General features: G+C 44.6%; 1 protein-coding gene across 4 annotated transcripts in view; it reads left to right on the plus strand.

The window, feature by feature from the left end:
* Positions 1-17036, plus strand: part of LOC124077052 (mediator of RNA polymerase II transcription subunit 15) — a 28160-nt gene that overhangs the window by 2323 nt on the left and 8801 nt on the right. Inside the window, exons 2-3 of one of the 4 annotated variants that reach the window (XR_009224622.1) lie at positions 5288-5426; positions 9020-9107. Coding sequence is in view for 3 of the 4 variants with exons in the window: in XM_046421263.2 (XP_046277219.1) it covers positions 5461-5528; positions 9020-9107 (156 nt within the window). In the remaining variant the exon portion in view is untranslated. Of the gene's footprint in view, positions 1-5287; positions 5529-9019; positions 9108-17036 lie in introns of those variants that run through there. The other 3 variants (XM_046421263.2, XM_046421264.2, XM_046421266.2) reach the window with 3 other exon arrangements.

Consider the following 17036-nt stretch of genomic DNA (forward strand, 5'->3'; position numbering starts at 1 on the left):
GGGGCCCTGGGTCTTCTGTCCCGACCTATTCAATCACCAAGCAGGAACCCAGGGTGGTTATCTGAGTGGATGAGTGTCCCATAAACTTTTTGGTAGACACTGGGGCCACATTCTCAGTTCTGAGAAAGTTTTGGGGAACTACCTATCCCTCTGAATCTCCTATTGTCGGGTAGGAGGTCAAACCATCATCCTTCCCTCAATCTTACCCTTATTGTCCTCCCCTACTTATATCTTCGTCATGGCTTTACTCCCTGACGAAGAAGAGACTTTACCCTCTTGTGTCTGGTGTGGAGACCCCAACGACCACCAGAACACACATTTTCCTCTCCCCTGTAAAATGGTAGATCCAATTGTATGGGACACTGAAACCCCATCCTCTGCAAATTGTTCTCCCGTGGAAGTGCATCTTAAAGACCCTAACCACTTCCCAAACCAGGCTCAATACCCACTGCCAACTGCCAGTCTTAAGGGCCTAAAGCCAATCATTCAGAGCTTACTAAGAAAGGAGTTCCTCGGTCCCACACACTCTCCATTCAATACCCCAATTTTAGCAGTAAAAAAGCCTAATGGAACATACCGTTTGGTGCAGGATTTAAAGTTAATAAATTCTTAAACCAGGCCCATACATCCCCTGGTTCCAAACCCTTATACTATCCTTTCCTCCATTCCTGCTAACTCCATCTATTTTTCAGTTATTGATCTTAAAGATGCCTTCTTTTCGATTCCACTCTCTGCCTTTTCCCAAGACATATTTGCCTTCACCTGGACTGACCCAGAAACTAGACATTGCCAACAGTTAACCTGGACTGTCCTGCCCCAGGGGTTTCGAGACAACCCACATATTTTTGGACAAGTCCTCACTGGAGATCTTGAGGATTTTTTCCCTCTATGCCCTGATTCATCCCTCCTACAATATGTTGATGACCTCCTCCTCTGTAGTCCCTCATTAGACACCTCAAAGTCGGACACAGCCACCCTTCTGAATTTTCTTGCTCACCGAGGATATAGGGTTTCTCTGCAAAAGGTGCAGCTCTCTCTCTGAGGTTGTTTACTTAGGGTTCCACATTTCCCCAGGAAAGAAAGCTATCACAACTGATAGAAAAGGCCTTATTGAAACCCTTCCAGTACCAAAAACTAAAGAGGAGATTCTCTCGTTCCTGGGTCTGGCAGGCTATTTTAGGGCATGGGTACCAGATTTCTCATTACTTGCCAAACCATTATATGATCTAGCAAAGGGGAACAAGCATGAGCCCTTGTTACTTTCAGCAACACCACATTTCAGAACCCTCCAGAAGGTCCTCTTACAAGCACCAGCTCTACACCTGCCAGATGTTCATGAAAACAAAGGGCAAGGCTTGGGGGTGCTGGGACAAATGTATGGGCCCACCTTTGCTCCAGTGGCATAAGTTTCAAAACAGTTAGATCCAACTGTCCGGGGATGGGCTCCTTGTCTCCTCGCCCTAGCGGCCTCCTATGTTTTATTAAAGGAATCACAAAAGCTTACCTTTGGAGCCCAAATCACTGTCACCTCCCCTTGTCACCTCACGGACTTGCTAACATACAAAGGACTGCAAACCCTCCCTCCCTGTCGAATTCTCTCTCTCTTGGTCTCTTTCCTCTACGACTCCTCCGTGTCCTTCCAAACCTGCACCCCTCTCAACCCGGCAACTCTGTTACCTATTCAGGCCCAAGGTCAAACACAGTCCCCAATACATAAATGCAGGGAAATTCTAGAAAACTTCCTCCCATGCCCAATTAATATCACTGAGGGACCTCTAGACCAACCTGATTACACCTGGTTCACTGATGGCAGCTCCTTTATGCATGAGGGGATCAGAAAAGCTGGATATGCCATAGTGTCCCTATCACGAGTAATAGAAGCCAATCCCCTGCCTGCAAATACCACCAACCAACAGGCTGAGCTGGTAGCTGCAACGCGAGCCTGAGAATTGGCAGCAGGGAAAAATCTTACGCTTTATACTGATTCCAAATATGTTTTCCACATTCTTTTATCTCATGCAGCAATTTGGAAGGAGAGAGGTCTCCTGAACTCAAAGGGAACCTCCATAACCAGTTCCACATACATCACCCAGCTACTACAAGCCTCCTAGCGTCCTAAAAAACTTGGAGTTGTCCATTGCAGATCACACCAAAATGACTCCTCCCCCATCACACAGGGGAATTCTAAATCATATCAGGCAGCCAGGTCAGCCGCCCTTTCAGACCTCACTGGATCTCTCATTGCCACGTGCTCTCCATCATTACCCAATAATGGAGACCCACCTAAACATGCCCTCTTTACTTACCTCCACTCCATTTTCCACACCAGTCCACAGACTCTCAAAGCCTTTCTCCACTCTTTCTTTACTCTGACTCCCCAGGATAAAGAAGTGATACAGCAAATCACAGCCTCATGCCAGATATGCAAAAGAATGAATTCCAATACATCTTTAAAACCTGGAACCTTCCCTTTTCACCAGGCTAGGGGCCATATTCCCGGGGCAGATTGGCAAATTGACTTTACCAACATGCCCATAGTAAAAAACTTCAAATACATACTAGTTTTAATAGACATATTCTCGGGTTGGGTAGAGGCCTTCCCCACCTCAAATAAGCGGGCTACCACAGTTGCTAACATCCTCCTAACCAAAGTAATCCCTCTGTTTGGGAAGCCTGCTTCAATCCAATCTAACAATGGGCCTGAGTTTGTCTCTCAAGTAACCCAGAATGTGGCAAAGACATTGTCCATCCCATGGCACTTTCATTGTCCCTATCATCCCCAAGCCTCAGGTAAGGTTGAGCAAGCCAACCACACAATGAAAGACATCATAACGAAACTATCTTTAGAGACTCATTTAGATTGGGTTAAACTCCTCCCTCTTGCCCTACTACACATGAGGGCTTTACCAAAAAAGCCATCCCTTGCTTCCCCCTTTGAGATAATGTATTGTCATCCCCTTCTCCCCACAGGAATCTCACCAGAGCCTTGGCCCCTCCCCGACCAATATACTCTTCACCTCCTCTTCCTTATATGCTCTGAGCTATGGAAGCAACAAGATTGGTTGCTTCCAGATCCAGAGAACTCAGCTGTCACCTTTCCGCTCAAACCAGGAGAATGGGTCTACTTTTCTTACCCAGGGGAAAGATCTCCCCTAACCCCAAAATGGGAAGGGCCATTACAGGTAGTCCTGTGTACACCCAATGCTGCAAAACTCCAACAGGAAGGAAAGAAACCCCCTGGATTCATATTTCTAGGTTAAAAATGGTGGCAAGCCCTCCAGAGGACAATCCCACCACAGCTCCCAACCTTGCAGGACCCCCACAATCGCCCAGATTTACCTGTGAGATATCCCCAGATAACCCTCTCAAGCTCTGTTTTTCACAGTCACGCACCACCCTTCATCCCATTCCAGAGGAGAACACACATAAGAATGGGCCTCCAGATAGGATCTAGGAACCCACAGCAACACAGTACACCCACACCCTTTTTAGAAATCAGCAATTGGCACAACAATCCTATTGGGACCTCTTCACAAACCCTGTCAGCTGCTGGATTCTCTCTATACTGGGACCTCTAGTTGGTCTTTTTGTTCTGTGCCTTCCTTCCTTGCATTTTAAAATTCCTTCAAGGACAAATTTAACAAAGTCTCTAACCAAACTTTCAATCAGCTCCTCCTCAGGGATTACCAGCTACTTGCCAATGAGCCAGAGGACATGCACATCTAGTCATCCCAAGAAACCTTCACCGAGTGCTGAAAGATGAAGATACCAAATGACAACTCCACCGAAGGGCCATCTCTACCCCACCATGCCAAAGAAATAAGCCCTTGGTTTTAAGCTTTATATGTTCTAATCTGCCTTCTCCTGGGCATAGGCTTTTTCTACCAGCCCTACAGACTGGACCACATGACAGAAATTAATGCTGTTTCTTTTCATAGCCGCAGGGCACATTTATGGACTTCTCCCCAGAGGAAACTGATGCCTTCAGCGCATGGATACGGGGCCTTCTGGCCCTTGTTCTCCAACCAACTGACCTCCCTCCCTCTACACAACGCCCCTACTCAGCAGGAAGTAGCCAGATCTAGTACAATGCCCCCAAACCAAAACAAAAAAGGGAGGAATGTTGGTAAAGATTGCGCCCGGAGTGCTTCTCTTCCAGGAGCTCAGGAAAGTTGGCGCCCAGAGCACTTCTCTTCCCGGAGCTCAGGTCCATGATGCACTGAATGGCGCGTGAACCATCACCTCCAATCCCTGTGAATGGCGCACCTCCAATCTCTGAAGTGGTGTGAACTCTCAGCCAATAAAGAAGTAACAGCCCACTCGCCTTGCTCCTCCTCATCCTGTGTTAAGCCCATAAATATCAATACCCTGTTCGGGTTGGTTCCCTTACTCTTACTCTCTCTTACTCTTACTCTCTCCCCCTCCCCTCTCTCTCCCCCCCCTCTCCCCCTCCCCTCTCTCTCCCCCCTCTCCTTTCTCCCCCCCCCTCTCTCTCCCCCCCTCTCCTCTCTCTCTCCTCCCTTCTCTTCTGCAACTGGCCGCTACAGTCCTGCTAATAAAATCTCAGACAGGTAAACAGTTGTTTTGGCTTGTTGAGTTTAAGGAGCTTTTCCATCGTCCTTTACAAAGACTCCGAAAATTAACAAACGAGGTTTGTCACAAAATAAAGCCATGGGTGGAATCTGAGATTACAGGTCCAATGGAAAGAAGCATCACAAGAGTATCTGGTAATTCACTCCTCAGTGAGTTACCAGACGCAATGCTGGCAGTCACAGGAAGGCAGGGAACAGAACCTTTCACACACCTATTTGATAAAGAAGCACCCTCTCTCTGGAGTAGAGACTAGGGAGGCTGAGACAGGAGGATCACAAGTTCAAGGGCAGCGTGGACAACTTAGCAAGACCCTGTCTCGATATTTTTAAAAGGGTTTGGAAATGTAGCTCAGTGGTAAAGTACCCCTGGGTTCGATCCCCCAAAAAAGAAGAAAAAAAAGAAAACACCCTCTCCCAGGTATTGCTGAAGACAGCTGACTAGCAGTTTGTCTAGCTACTCCTGAGGGATTCAGACCTCGAGGACTTAAGAGGACAAAACACAGTAGGGTCATAGAAAATGTTAAAGGCCAGCCCCTCCACCGACAGCACTAGGAGTTGCACGCAGCAACCACTCTCCAGCTCCAGACACATAGGGTACAGGCCACGAAAGACCGCCGCTCTGTGAGAGGGCGCGTGACTCCCTGATGTCAGGGGCTGGGAAAGCTAACAGGTAAGGAGAACTCCATTTCCTGTAGGCCCTCGCGCGTGACTACATTTCCCACAATCCTGCGCTACTTCCGGTGCGGCCAAGGACCGGCGGACGTGTTCCGGGTTTGGGCCTGGCTCTACGGTAGAGGCGGCAGCAGCAGCAGCGGCGGCGGCGGAGGAGGAGGGGTGAGACGCAGTTTGTGGGAACTGGGTTACCGGCATGGACGTATGGGGGCAGGAAACCGATTGGCGGAGCGCCGCCTTCCGGCAGAAGCTGGTTAGTCAAATGTGAGTAGGGGCCGGGGCCCAGGCCGGGGACTGGATGGCTGGACATTCCTTTTCCGCGCGGTGGGCGAGGCCGAGGCCGAGGCCGAGGCTGGACCCAGTTCTAGACCTCGGGCCCGGGAACTGCGGGGTCTCCAGGGCACCTAGAGAACAAAGGCACTCACGACTTTCGTGAGCCCAAGGGCGTGGCCCTCGGTGGTTACCCCCTTTGTTGGCGGGTAAGGCTGCTTGTTAACTTTCCTGGGGAGGAACTCTGCAAACCATGGAGCCTTGGCTTATGAGTCATCGTCCTGGGTTTTCTCATTCGTCATTTGTGTGCTTTGGGTGCGGACTTTCACCCGCTTTGGTTCACACTGGATACGGAAAGGGAAAGAGGCAGCCCGTAGTGGTTTTACCAGGTGTTTCGTGGTTTCTCTTCCAGAAAAGCACTTCAGGATTTTTTTTGGGGGGGGGAGGGGAAGAAAGAGTGTGTGTGTGAGCTGTGGGCGGTAGGGACTGAGAAGCTAAGGATGACCCGTCAGAGTAGTAGGAACTTGGCCAAAGGGTGGCAGGAAGCAGCTGTCAGGAAGTGATCTTTGATTCCAGAGGAGGGGGTGAAGAACTGGAGTTGGTGTCTCCTCCCAACGGAACTCCAGTCCCTCACCACTGAGTACTTGTTTAATTTAGCAGTTTTTAACTGAGCTTACTGGAGAGTTGTGCTCACCACAGAATTGCCAGAAACACAACCACTGCCCTGGGAGATGGAACTGTCAGTAAAGAAACAGTTCCTTGCAGTTTGCTCCCTTAGGCTGTGGGTGCTGCAGGGGCTTCTTGTAAAGTCGCAGTTAACTGACCAGGAGCACCCTTGTGGAGTAGGTGATGAACAAACTGAGTCCTAGCAAGGCTTGTAGGAGTGTGAAATACTACCATTCCAAGTAGAAGATTGGGGAAATGAGAGAAATTAATTGCATAAAGAACCTTGTTGGGACTGAGAGTTCTAGGGTTGAGGAGTAAGGACATCCTGGAGATAATGGATGAGATAATCCAGTGCTGTCATGATAGTGATGGGAGTGTTGTGCTAAGGAGTTTAGCCTGTATTTGATAAGTGGCCTACTTTGAGGTGGTGAAATGCAGGTCGTGTTGGGAAGATCCAGTCCTTGGAAATGAATCAAGAACAGAAGATAGGCATTTAGCCTGTTTGGGGAGTTTTATTAAGCTCTTGGGGGACACACACCTGTCCTTCATCCTGTTTTCCCCTCTGCTAGATTACTGTCTATCACATTTATCTGTAAAATCGTTGTGGGATGACTTCATTAGACAGTAGATTATAAAGGCCTGCTTAGGGTAGAAACTGAAGACAGGATTCCAGAGAAAGGGAAGCTTGTGGACAATCCTGGATGACTAACTGGGGGGAGGATGAAGCAGTGTGGAAGAAATGAAGCTGGCAGAATTCTGGGAATCCTTAGTACTGTGGAAGAAGTGGGGACTGTAGTGTTAGTGGCTCCTTGGTATCACCACAGCATAGCCTCTGGAGAGGTCTGCAGACTTTGCAGAATCATTGAACAGCATTTTATTGAAGCATTTGAGTTATTTCTAGGTGAAATCTCAAAGGATAACCCTCATCACCACTCAGGAGGGAGGGCTGGAGAAGTGTCAGGGCTGGGGGAACATTAAAAGTTTCCTTTGGGTGTTGAGATCAACCTGTGCCATGCTGGCCTCAGCAGTGCCCACCAGGTCCTCACCAGCCCTCTTGCCTGTGTTGTGCCTTTGCTGTGCTTACCTGTAAATCTGATCCTGCGTTGCATGTGGGCTGGTTCTCATGTTACAGTTTTATATCATTCCACTCACTTCTCTTGTGAACCTGTGGACTTTTCCACTCATGCTTCTGCTCCACCCCTGGATGCCTTGCAAGCAGGAACCTGTTGCTGCCTCATTTGGCAGCAACAGGTTTCTGCTGCGGGCTTTCGGAAGCAGGAGAGGTAGAGACTTCAACCATGCTTGTTGAATGAAGGATCTAATAATGCAACGGGTCAACATTCTTTTATTTTTATTTACATCAAAACCGGTTTGTACATCTCTTAGCATGAATCCTCCTTTCTGTGATTTTTTTAAATATAACTTTATTTATTAATTTTTTTAATGTGGTGCTGAGGATCGAACCCAGTGCCTCACACATGATAGGCAAGCACAATACCACTGAGCCACAACCCCAGTCCCTTTTCTTTCTGTGATTTTTTTTTAATATTTATTTTTTAGTTTTAGTTGAACACAATACCTTTAGTTCGTTAGTTGTTTATTTATTTATTTATATGTGGTACTGAGGATCCAACCCAGGGCCTCCATGCACTACGCCAGTGCTCTACCACTGAGCCACAACCTCAGTCCATCTTTCTGTGATTTCTTTAGAGATCACAAGAGTGATGCTGCAGCCCCATATGCGCATTCTTTAGTACCCTGTTTGGGTTTGGAGTGGTGAGGGTGTTTTCAACCACCAGATGGACTGGGCTGGTTTATTTATTCCATTCAAGTGAGGCCACAGAGCCCTGACAAGTCTTGTTTGTTTGTTTATTAGCAAGTCCAGTGCTGGGAAAACAGGCAGGAAGAAGACCTACACTACAGGGAAGAAGGCAGACTGAACAGAACAGACCATCGTGTCTCTTGGGAGATAGATGCCCAGCTCAAGCCTGCTATCGTGTTTCTTCCTTTCTAGCAATGCATTCCTGTTCTTTCTCTGTGTGTTTGTGTTATGCATGTGTGCATACATATGTGTGCAGGCATGGAGGAGGGTAGTGTATGCTGTCATTCAAGGGAAAACTGAGTTTAGCTCATGTATATAATTCTTTATAACCTGGAGTGGCAGTGTGGTATAAAACCTTTAGAAAGATTTCCTCTCTTGTTATACCTCTGTTAGTAAATGTGTTTTAAAGATGTTTTTCACGTTTGTGTGATCTGTCTCCTTCTGTCCCCAGCTATAAGCTTTTGAGTTTGGGGCGGGTCTCTTTGGTCATGTTTGGAGAACATGAATTATTCCACATAGGGACCCTTTCCTTGGGAGGAACTGAGAGATGACTTCTTTGGGCCCCTTCAGTTTACAGAGGAACATTCTGAAACTGAGGTTCCATTGTGCTCAGTGGCAGGTTTGGGTAGGCACCCAGGTCACTCAGAGGGCAGAAAGTAGAGACTGGCTGGCCATCCAGTGGTCTAATGCTTGCTTGTTTCTGTGTTGGTTGTGAGCAGTCTCTAAGGAACAGTTCCCCTTTCCCGTCATGCCAGTGGCTTGCTTTTGCTTCATGGTGACCACCTTTCCTATTCCTTCTTTCTCATGGCCCTGTCCTCTACTCCCTTGTTAAGCTTTCTGTCATTGCTCTGTTGAGCATCCCTCCCTTCATATCTTGATGGGACCTCAGTGAGGCTGCATTCTGGGAACAGCACCTGGTCCTCCCAGGGGCAGCTACCATGAAGGGCCTGATGGCTAAGACTTGCTATTGTGTGTAAATGTCTCTTTTGTGTTTCAGTGAGGATGCCATGAGGACAGCTGGTGTGGGCCACAGTATATCTAGCAAGGATATGGAGAACCATGTATTCCTGAAGGCCAAGACCCGGGTAAGGCCTCCTTGGGTGGAGCCCCTTGATAGAGTGAGATGTTACAGATTCTGAGAACTCTCTGCTAGGGTCCTAGGGAGTGGGTTGTTTGATTGCTCACTGATTAATCACAGACATGGTTGGCTTTGTGTGCATCATTCTCCTATGTCAATGGAATGAGGAGGATACTGGGTGGGCAGCCGTTGTCTTCACTGCTGGTATCTTCCATCTGTGGCCAGCCCCTATGAATCCTACAGGGAGCTCCCTCAAAACCTATTGTTCCCATGGAATGGGGAATGCTGGGAGTAAGCACTGATTCTCTCCTGAGCCGCAGCTCAACAGGGATCCTCCCTGAGCCCTGTAGACTCTAATGTATGGATATAGAAGTGCACCTATTCCCTTTTGTGAAGTGAGGCAGGTAATATTAGTTAAGATCTGAGCCCTGGGACCGCATAGGTGGAGTGGGTAGAAGGATTTCTACAATGTGGCCTCTTGTCTTGGGTTTCATATGATTGTCTTGCTTCCTCCATGGGCTCTCCCCAGAGCAGAGCCCTTCTAGTAGAAATGAAGCAAAATGGAAGAAATGAAATGAAATGAAACAGTGGTATGTGTTTATGAGTACATACTTGTTTAAGGAAAAGCCCCAAGAGCATGCATATTGAGGTGGGGCAGGGTGGCTTCTGTTGTGAACATGTGTAATAAATATTTTGTTTTTCTTTTAAGAGCATTATTGAGATTGAATTCATATACTCCACAGTTCACCTGTTTAAGGTGTACAGTTCAATTGCCTAGGATATTCAGAATTATGAGAACTATCATTGTAATCTAATTTTAGAATATTTTTCCAAAAGAAACTTGGTGACCATTAGCAGTCACACCTCATTTTCCCCCCAGTCATTAGCAACCACTTTTCTACTTTCTGTTGCTATGGATTTTCCCATTCTGAACTTTTCATATAAATGTAGTCATACAGGACTGGCCTGTAGTTAATTGTTAAAGCACTTGCCTAGCATGCCTAAGGTCCTAGGTTTGATCCAGAGCACTATTTTAAAAAAAAAAAAAAAAGTGATTTATGGAGAATTTTGTGTGTGTGTATGATTGAACCATGTTATAGCAGGTACCTGATTTATTTTTATTTTTTATTTTTATTTTTTTAAGTAAGAATTAGTATATTCCATTTATTTATTTATTTATTTTAAAAAGAGAGAGAGAGAGAGAATTTTAATATTTATTATTTGCGATAGTGTCTTTTTAAGTTGCCTAGAGAGTTTGACCTTGAACTTGAAATCCTCTTGCCTCAGCAGCTTGTGTTGCTGGGATTATAGACATGACCCTTGTCCTTTTATGTATTTATTTATTTATTTAAACATAATACCTTTATTTTTTTCATTTATTTTATGTGGTGCTGAGGATCGAACCCAGGGCCTCGCATGTGCTAGGCTAGCACTCTACCGCTGAGCCACAACCCTAGCCCTTGTCCTGTTTTTTTTTTTTTTTTTTTAAAGAGAGAGAGAGAGAATTTTAATATTTATTATTTTTTAGTTATTGGCTGACACAACATCTTTTTTTTGTATGTGGTGCTGAGGATCGAACCCGGGCCGTACGCATGCCAGGCGAGCATGCTACCGCTTGAGCCACATCCCCAGCCCCCCTTGTCCTGTTTTTTAATTGGGTTGTTGGTCTTTTCATTTTAATAGTTTGTTTTTTTAATTTTTATTTTTTTATTTGTATATTTTGGGGATGGGATATTTTACTGATTTTGTTAGTTTGTATTTTCTTATAATTAAAAGAACTTTGATGAGGCTTATTGAACTGACCATCTCAGCTTTAAAAATATAGAGATTGTTAAGTACTGTTTACTGTTTATCCATAACAAACAAACTCCAAAACTTAATAGTGTAAAGCAGGGAGTTGTTTCTCCTGATTCTGTAAGTCAGGAGCAGGAGCAATTGGAATTGCCCAGCTGGACTGTTCGGGTTTCTCTCTGACATCTCATGTGGTTGCTTAGTGAGGGTAGCTGGGATAGTCTGGAAGGTCCATAAAGGCTTCACTCAGGTGACTGCATGTCACTTTTCCCAGTATGGCCTCCACTCTGGTATCTCTAGTGGCAGAGTTCAGACTTTATTATAGCACTGTGGCTGGCTTTCAAAAAGAAGAGTGGGAGCTGGCAGCCCTCAGAGGTGTGGATAGGATTTTTATTTATTTATTTATTTAATTTGTGTGTGTGTGTGTGTGTGTGTGAGAGAGAGAGGGGGGGGGATTTCACCCAAGGGCACTCTACCATTGAGCTATATCCCCAGCCCTTCCAGCCCTTTTACTTTTTATTTTGAAACAGGCTGACTAAGTTGCCAGGGTTGGCCTCAGACTTCAGTTCTTCTGCCTCAGCCTCTCTAATTTTTGAGATTATAGGTGTGCATCTGCATACAGGAAATGTTAAGTCCAGTGAAGATTCAGGGTTGGGAAAATCACCTTTGCCTTTTGGCGTGACCAGTGGCCAGTGATTATTGCCTAGCTATAATGGAAACTACCTCAGAGACCTTCCTAGCAGCTGAGGAGTAAGCCTTCCATCCCAAAGTATGTGCCTACAAACACAACAGCCCCTGACCATCCCCATTCACTCTGCCTTAGTCTTTCATTTACTGCATATCGAATTACTTATGCTGCCCCTTAATGATTCCAGTCCATTTGCTTTGTTTGAGTTGGCTCTAAATCCCTAATTTATAAAGGAGGCTCTGGCTAATTGAAAGAGAAGTGTTTATGAGAACAGTGTAGGAAAATTCCTGTGTCATTTTCACAGAGACAGACATACTTGGGCACTGCCGTCTGTATTTATCTTCAGGTCAAAATTGCAACTCAGGCACACTTTAACCTCCCCTGCTGCCTGAGATCCTGTAGAACAGCTGTGAAAAAAATTAAAAAGTAGGACTCTGGAGCAGGGGAAAAGTTAGGGAATAATGATATCTCTGTGGATCCTAGAGGAGCTCTGAGGTAGTGAGTCACGGAGAAGGAGGATGACCTTCCCTTGGAATTCTGATAGGCTTGCAGTTTCAAAGATGCCTCTCTAAGGGTACTGGAGAACTAATGAGCACTTCAGGCAGTTTAGTGTATACTCCAGGGCAGAGAAATCCTTGAGTGTTTTTCTCTAGAAGAATTCACCAAATTTCCAGAGTCGACACATGCTTCCAGTGTTCATTCCCCAAGTTAAAGCCCTACCTATCTTGGCATTGGCTCACTCTCGGTTTCATGGCTAGATCTCCTCTTCAGATTACAATGTGATGTCCCCGTGCAAGGCCATCTTCTGAGTTCTTCATGTATAAGAATCTCTTTGAGCCCCACTTACACCTATAAAGTGGGTACAGTATTGTTTTTCCCAGTCAACATACAAGGAAATTCAGTCACACATATGCTAATTGCCCTGCTCAAAATATCATATGGCTGGTTAGAGGAGAGCTGGGTTGTAATCCTAGGGGTCTGGTGTCAGAGTGGACGCTTTTAGCCATGTTTCTCATTGACTCCCACCCAGCAAAGCAAAAGACATACAGACACCCACTTTAATCCTTGAAGACTTTAATTCTTATGGATGGGACTCCTCTTTGTGAAGGAGTTGAGGGAAACAAAAATAGCCATGCCTGGGTGGTGGGCCATAGTTCATAATAACAACTCCATGCATTCCAGGCAGCCTTCTGATAGTTCAGGAAGATTTAGTAGTCAGGGGTCCTGGCACCTGTCATCACCTAAAGGGGCAGTATGGAAAGATGCTTATTGGGTATATTCCCTCCCCCCCTCCCTCCCTCCCTCTCCCCCCCCCCTCTTTCTTTCTTTTTCCTTTTAGTTATAAATGGGCACAATGTCTTTATTTTTATTTATTTTTATGTGGTACTGAGGATCAAACCCAGTGTCTCACATGTACTAGGTTAGTGCTTTACCACTGAGCTATAATCCCAGCCCAAGATAAGCATTTTCTTAACTGTTGAGATCTCCTAGAAAGTCCTGGGATTGTGCTTGGTGCTGCTGGTTCATGAGGAGTCTCCAGTGTTCTTATCACCATTAGCAGTGTTGCTTTGCTTTGATGAGTTTCATCTAAATGTATAACTGTCAGGACTTCTGCACTGCCTTTAGTAAACATTTGTTCACAAGCCTAATTTTAAATTCTAATTGTTCAGTTTTCAGGAGCTGTATGTATGAATGTATCCAGGCCCTAGAGAAACATTTTACAAACATCTAGAGAGCACATTCTCCCTATTTTACCTGTGGAAAAAAACAAGTACAGGGCAAGTCAAAGGATGCATGATGCTTAGCTCGTTTGTTGACTTGTGCATACTTGGATTCTCTCTTGTTCTCTTTGTTGGGTTTTTTGGTTTTTTTTGTTTTATTCTTTGCAGTGCTAGGAATTGAGCTCAAGGCTGCTTTATCACTGAGCTACATCCCCATTCCTATCAGGAAACCATGTCATAAAAAAGTAAATAAATAAGTGAATGCATACATACGTAATTTGAACAAATCTAGTTTCTCTTATTTTAAAGTCCAAAAGTCTAAAAATGAATATCACTGGTCAGAAATCACCATGTTGGTAAGTCTGTATTCCCTCTAAGGCTCTCAGGGACGATTTTCCTTTCATCTTCCAGTAGTTGGTAGCTGCTGGTGTCTCTTGGTATATGAATGTGTCATGGCAGGCTTCAAGACTCAGCATCATATGGTAAAATGTCTCTCTGCTCTATCTTAACATCACCTTCTTCTCTGAGTGTGAAATTCCTTTCTGCCGCCGCATCATGAGGTTTTATGATTGCAGTTAAGTGCGCTCCCCTTTCTCAAGATCGTTAAGCACATCTGCAAAAACCCTTTCTCAAATAAGGAAACACTTACAGGGTTCCAGGGGATCAGACCTGGTATATTGGGGCCTATTATTTCGCCCACTAAAGATGGAAAGTTGACTAGTGATTGCCTACTGATGGGGCTGAGGTTGTGGCTCAGAGGTAGAGCACTTCTCTAGCATATTCGAGGCCCTGGGTTCGATCCCCAGCCCCACTTAAAAATAAATAAATAAAATAAAGGTATTGAGTCCGACTACAAATAAATAAATACATACATATATATATATATTAAACTACTGAATGGTATACATTAAATGGGTAGACTTTATGGAAAGTGAATTATATTTTAATAAAACGATTATATTTCTGTGTGTGTGTGTGTGTGTGTATGTATAACACACACACGTATATATATTTTTGTTTAGTTTTTGTTTTGAGACAGGTTCTCACTAAGTTACTCAGAGCCTTGCTAAGTTGCTGAGGTTGGCTTTGAGGCTGAGTTTGAACTTATGATCCTCATGCCTCTGCCTCCAAACTTGTGGGATTACAGGCATGTGTCATCATGCCCAGCTAAAACTTCTATATTTTTAAAAATGGAATCAGTGAAAGTTGTAGAGAATGTGTCTATCTGTCCTTGGTAGCAAGGTCAATGCAGCGTGGTTTCCTTGAGTGGGTAAGGGTAAGGGATGTTGTTGGGGCTGCCTTGGATGAGAATTCCCTCTGAGGTTTGACACATTTTTAAATGTATTAGGAAAACTTTCAGAGACATAAATGTCCAGACTCGTGGAGCCTGAAGTTGTTGCAGTTTGGCCTGTCTGGGTCTCTCTTGAATTGTTCAAGGCAGGTCTCAGCTTTCATGGTGTTATATCCCTGCAAATGGAGAGTTTCTCCACACAGGACACACACCAGGGCCCCACTTAACAATAACCCAACCTCAGTCAACGTAAAGGCCTTGTTCACGTCTCAGCAGTTTTTTCCGAGCAGTTGGTTTATATGAATCAGGATCCAAATGAGGGTCTGTTCTCCCCTCAGGCCTCTCTCAGCCTGTAAAAAAAAAAAAAAACCCAGCAGTCTTCTGCTTGGTCCCTGATGCCTTGCTCACTCCTGCCTGCCCCCTCATTGTGAACTGGGTTCTAGAATGAAAGAACAGAGGGGTACAGTCTTGTTAGCAAGAATGGACCCAAGATGACCTTTTCTGATATTTCTGGGTGACTTGAGCTTCAGTGAGGCACAGTTGTTGGGGGTTTAGAGGGGTGGCAGCCTGACTCCTAGTAAAGTTCTCCATTATCCAATAATTCTATTGTTTAATTAAGGATTGCAAAATGGTAACTGTCTTTAATTCTGGCTCTTCCATATTTATCACATGGAAGTTTTTCTGTCAAAGAAGCATTTTCTGTCATCAGGGAGGAATTTTTTTTTTTTTTTAAATATTACTTGTTCTAGACCACCAGGAATGCTGTAATTATTCCTTCCAGGGCAAAGAGTGTCCTCAGGGGGCCACAGATGGGTTCTCTTCTTTGAGCAACGTTTTAACTTCAGGGATGTGTATTTGGTGTATTTCAGTTCATTGTAGTAGTTTGCATTGATGGTCCTGTCCTCCTTCAGTGGTAGCTCCCATGCCCCCTGCACTCTTAGGGCTCCTTACATAACCCTTTTAGTCTTTTCTAGCTTGCTGGTATTTAGGCCCTGGGATTGCCTGTTCCTCTAAGGATCCCTGAATCCTTTTTTGAGGGTAAAATGCCATTCAGTGCATGCAATTGTGGACTCAGCTCTGCTCATTGCTTTTGGGCCTTTTTGTGAATAGAACTAAGAAATACATGTTTTTGAAATAACAGAAATGCCCCATAAGTCAGGTGTGGTGGTGCATACCTGTAATCCCAGCAGTTTGGGAGGCTGAAGCAGGAAGATTGCAAATTTGTGGCTAGCCTCAGCAACTTCATGAGACCCTGTTTCAAAATTAAAAGGGGGAAAAAAAAAAGCCAGGTATTATTAAAGTGATGTTTCTAATTCAGATTACCTTTGCAGGATTTTTACTTTGGTTTTAAACCATGTCTTTTCTGTTACTATGAACATCTTGTTTTTCAATATCATTAGCATAATTGCTTGCTTTACTCTCAAAGGGTTTCAGAATAAATGGCTTAATACCACTAGTAACAAATTGTGGACTAAAAGTTTGAGATTATTTTGCAGCTTTGTCCTTTAAAATGTACGCCTTGTAGCATGTTTAGGTTTTTTGTTCCCTTTTTTTAAAAAAGGCTACTCAACGGAATTCTTTACCCTGTATGTTTCTACCACTGACTTGATAGTTAACTCATTTGTTTTGGTTGATTTTGAATTTGGGGGGAATTTTGCTGTTTTCTTTTTCCTTTTCAGGGGGGTACCAACAATTGAACTCAGGGGTATATGACCACTCAGCCACATCCCCAGAACTTTTTTATATTCTATTTAGAGACAGAGTCTCACTGAGTTGTTTAGGGTTAAGTTGCTGAGGCTGGCTTTGAACTTGGGATCCTCCTGTCTCAGCCTCCTGAGCTGCTGGGATTATAGGTATGTGCCACCATTTTGTTTTATCTTTTCCGTGGTGAAAGATTTACATGTTTTCATGGCAAAGACCAGTAGGTTTGGAAAAGGCTCATCTTCCTTTTTTAACCCATGATTTTGGTTTATTCTTCCAGTATTTTTTTTGACAGATTTAAGTGATTTGGACTTCCCAGGTCTTATACAAAAGGCAGCATTTAGTAACAGAGTACATAGTTGATGGTATTTTATAAGGAGTGTGCAAACTTCTCCCACTGTCTCTGAGGCTCACTCCATTGCATATTTTTGAGCCTTCCTGGTAAGTGGAAGCAATAGAAGTGTAGGAGCCAAAGGAAACCTGGGAATGGAAATGAGGCAGACAGGTCTAGGGGGAGAGAACAAGCAAGACTTGCATACATCAAGCATATGTTCAGAGTCTTAAGCTTGTATGTGTGTGTTTGTGGTGTGCCAGGGATCAAACTTGGAGCCTCACACATGTTAAGTACATGCTCTACCACTAGGCTACCTTCTCAGATGCCTTGAGCCTTTTTTTTTTTTTTAAATATATATATTTTTTTTAATGTGGATCGACTTTTATTTTACTCATTTATTTATATGCGGT

The sequence above is a fragment of the Marmota monax genome, unplaced genomic scaffold, assembly GCF_021218885.2.
Source record: "Marmota monax isolate L192 unplaced genomic scaffold, Marmota_monax_Labrador192_F-V1.1 WCK01_AAM20220418_F8-fsc00157, whole genome shotgun sequence".
NCBI lineage: Eukaryota > Metazoa > Chordata > Mammalia > Rodentia > Sciuridae > Marmota > Marmota monax.